Source organism: Juglans regia, chromosome 10, assembly GCF_001411555.2.
Source record: "Juglans regia cultivar Chandler chromosome 10, Walnut 2.0, whole genome shotgun sequence".
NCBI lineage: Eukaryota > Viridiplantae > Streptophyta > Magnoliopsida > Fagales > Juglandaceae > Juglans > Juglans regia.
Window position 1 is genome coordinate 37,012,407 of NC_049910.1, and position 3,869 is coordinate 37,016,275.

At 40.0% G+C, this 3,869-nt stretch overlaps 1 protein-coding gene across 2 annotated transcripts; it reads right to left on the bottom strand.

Moving 5' to 3' along the window:
• Nucleotides 1–1,618: 1,618 nt before the first annotated feature.
• On the bottom strand, nt 1,619–3,561 carry LOC109015493 (fasciclin-like arabinogalactan protein 7). Of its 2 annotated transcripts, none has more exons than XM_018997968.2 (2): nt 3,465–3,561; nt 1,619–2,703 (listed from the first exon to the last, which is right to left on the bottom strand). In XM_018997968.2, exon 2 carries the CDS (start codon nt 2,658–2,660, stop codon nt 1,863–1,865), a length of 798 nt encoding a protein of 265 aa, XP_018853513.2. In that variant the 5' UTR covers nt 2,661–2,703; nt 3,465–3,561; the 3' UTR covers nt 1,619–1,862. The 2 variants fall into 2 exon arrangements, with proteins under 2 accessions (XP_018853513.2, XP_018853514.2); XM_018997969.2 differs by lacking the exon at nt 3,465–3,561 and adding an exon at nt 2,924–3,372.
• Nucleotides 3,562–3,869: the final 308 nt, after the last annotated feature.

The window sequence follows — 3,869 nt, forward strand, 5'->3', positions numbered from 1 at the left end:
ATAGCTCCAGAGAGAATATCTTCTCCAGAAAATATATCTCCGACTTCTATTTTACAATGAGATAAGAGACCATAAGAAACTTTAAAACAATCTTATTATAGTGGATTTGCCCTCCAAACAACCCGTGGACGTAGGCATTATGCCGAACCATATAAATATGTGTCCCTCTCTCTTTTATTTTTCTTGCATTTATTTTTCATTCATTGCTATGGATGTACGTAAGGATGTTGTACAACCACACCAGATTGCAGCCAGTGGCTCCAAACCACACCGATCAAGGCCCGAAACACCACCATGGGCTGGGAATGATTCTTTTTCCTATTTCAACATGTTGTGCAATTTTTTGATATCCCCTAATGTCCTAAGTGCTCTTATGACTACTTCCTCATAAATGAATCCCCACTTCTTTTTCGTGGTGCATCTGTACAATTGTTGAAAACAGAAAAGCTACAATTTCAACCTTAAGAGGATGATCACATCCTCGAAAATTCATCGTGGCACCAACTTGTTACCATTAATCTACCTCCCTGTTAAACCACCTGTTACCATTGATCTACCTCCCTTTCTGAAATTGTAAAAGCCACATCTCAAATTAGTTCTCAATAAAATGTCATGGTAACTATTTTTCAGAGGCTAAAAATGGCAACGGGCCTGCTGTCTATCGTTCTATCAAGAGGTTAAAAGCAGAGTAATTTGTAAGTGTCTTCTAATATGTAACGATCGATCGAGGTGCTTTTATATATTGTTTATCTGCCAAATTCATAGTCATTAATTGCCTATTAGTTGGACCAACAGCTGGGGAAGTGCATTAGCTTTTTCTTTGCCCAATACTTTAATAATTTAATTGCCTATTGTCTTAACGCTTGAGTTGTCCACACGTTTTGGCGTTTACCATTTTTTCTTCCTTTTTTTGTGGTATATAATGGGCATCTCTTCTACTTAACATTTCTCACAGCTGTTGCCTGTTGGGAATGAACCTCAACATCCCAACCACACAACTTCAAATCTTCCATCTTTATGATCTACTTTGAGAATGCAATAATAGAAGAGTAGTAATTACACATTAGTAGCATATCCCCTACAGTACTACATCTACTTTATTCCTTCCAATTATCCCAATCAAGTTGTTTGAGGTAGGGGTGTGAAGGTGAATACGAACAGCCTTAAAGTTTAGCACAACCACCTGATTGGCCAGAATGTCGATATTTGAAACTCAAAAAGCTTCTCACAAACAACTTGATTAACCTTGAAACCTCAGAAAAAAGGGTGGAAAGTGGCATGCTTAACTTAAAATAAACTGAGTTTTGCTGCTTTCCGGCCCCCTCTTTTTCTAGTTGGGCATGTCACTTTTAGAGGAAGATTGTCCTAGTCACCTAGAGTCTTGTTGAAGTAACAACATGTTTTACAGAAGTTTGGAAAGGCCCCTAGTCAAGAAAAGAACTTCTATAGGAAATAAAAAACCGAGCACTCAGTAGGTAATTATGCGCCATCTTACAGTCATGCCCTTCAAATCTTTTTGGTAATATAGTAATACAAACAGTCAAACACCTTCCTTTTCTCAGTTTGCTTGGGATTCCTTTAAAGAAAAGGGGACAATGCATGTATTGAGATTATGCAGTACAAACTACAAAGCTCAAGCATTATGCCAAACGCATTATAACTCAAAACTCAATTCTGGGAGAATTGTGTACAACTACTGTAATATTTGAACAAACATGAGGCAATTTGAAGCATGGAACTCGCATCCTCGTACATGAAGTCGATAACATATATGCTCAAAAAATGGTTTTCAATTGGGAAAAATGAAAAAAATCCGAAAATATACGGTGCATATAAATGAAAAAGATTCAACAAATCCTCCCTCACAAGAAGAAGACCAGCACACCTGAAAGTGCCAAAACCAAGTGACTCCAAATTCCCCAGTTGATCATCCTGTACGAATTAGATTTCCCGGGTGGAGATGTTGGAGATGACCCCTCTCCATTTGTCCCTTCAGATGGAGTATCTGCAGCAGGGGAAATATCTGGAGATGGTGCCGGAGCCGGGGTTGGAGGTATATCGGTGCCAAAGATTGCCTCAGGAAGAAGGACCTTATCGACTTGGTAGACGGCAACAGGATCAGTGGAATGCACACTGCTGCTCACCTTGGTGTTTGTCCATCCGGAACCAATGTTCACTGTCCCAGATACATCGGAGAAATTCAAAGTGTACTGCCCACCGGCGAAGGTAGGTACAGGGCCTGATTCGCTTAGGTTCTTGAATTCAGCTAGGCTGTAGTAATGTGGCAGGCCATGGAAGAGAATGAGTGACTTGAGCTGGTCTTTAGTGAGATTGGAAAGAGAAGGCTTCTTAAGAGATGAAAAGGCACCATCTTTTGGTACAAAGATTGTGATGCCTTCCTCAGTGTTGTTGGCTTGGTTTTGGAAGGTGTCTATGACTTTGGTGGACTCAAGGTAGCTGAGGAAGGTATGGAATGGACCAGCAACAGTGAGCAAATCCGTGAGGTTTACATGTTCTGGTGCTGGTGCTGGTGCTGGTGCTGGTGATGGAGTTGGGCTTATTGAGGGAGATTTAGCAGTTTGAGCATATGCTGATGAAGAACACAGAAGAAGCAGTGTACAAGAAACCATAAAAATCATGGGTACTTCCATGTTTTTCATTAATCTTGAGTTGATTCCTAATGAGACCGGACTCTCCAAATTCCTGCAAGAAGTAACGTAAAGGCAATCAATCAGTAAGAAAATACATCTCAGCATCTTTAGCAATTAGCTCAGACCAGGGGGACCGGGACCATCCATTTAAAGAACAATGTGAGTCGAAAGTTTTCCAAATCTACCCCGAGACCAGAACCTGTTTCCAAACACGCCCATTTTTACAACCCAAAACAACAAACCTCTAGAAGCACCAGAAGAACAGAACAAACCTCTGTAAGAACCAGAAGAACTCGGATGCATGCTTAACATCACAACTAAGCAAATATAGATCTTGACCAACTTATCAAGAAACGTAACAGGAGAAAAGGGGTGTAAGTTTAAGTAGATATGATGAACCAGACAGAAGTGATGCAACAACAGATGGCACTGAAATATGCAGAATGTGGACACATGACTTGCACGCAAACTTGATTTGTGATCCGTTTTCTCGTATGGAAACACTTCTGCAAGTGCAGTACATTACATGTTTTTTTCTTCTTTGTTTCTGAAATGTGGTTCTTTACCATATCCTTCATACACACCAAAAAAAGTCAACAAATTTTCTGCAAGAAGAAGGAGCCAAGCCACACAATTTACACCACCAGCAACAAAGAAACAGATCTGAATCTGCTAAAAGTAGAAGCCATTAACACAAATCTATACCCATTGATGAGAAAGGAGAAACCAAAAAGAACAATGCGTAGCCAAATCATAAAACAGTAACTTAAGAAAGGGTACACGAAACCTATAGCGAGACTACAGGACACTGACCTCACCAAGAGGAACTCAAAGACAGAGAGAGAGAGAGAGAGGAGGTGGGGAATGAAAATGGAATGGAGATGGCAATGCCAATGTGTTTTGAGTTTATATAAAGAAGGATTTATTATAAAGAAAAAAAAAAAAAAAAAAAAAACAGTGGTGGTGGTACCAAGCTGGTTCCCAAGAGATATAAAGTACTAAAGGTAAAGAGTAGGTACAAGTTACATGGGGTTGCTGTTTCTAAACCAGGTAAGAGAAAACGGGCAAGTCTTTCTCAACAGAAGAGGCTATGTCGGGTGGGCTTTCAAAATCAACTCGTTTTTTAATCCTTGAGAGAGTTGAAACACCAACCCTGCACTCCACCCCATAGTTTTAAAAACGATTTAGTAGGTAATGTGCACATGCTGGGTTTTGTTT

Coding starts and splice junctions, on each gene's coding strand:
- LOC109015493 (XM_018997968.2), bottom strand. CDS start 2,660: ATGAAAAACATGGAAGTACCCATGATTTTTATGGTTTCTTGTACACTG.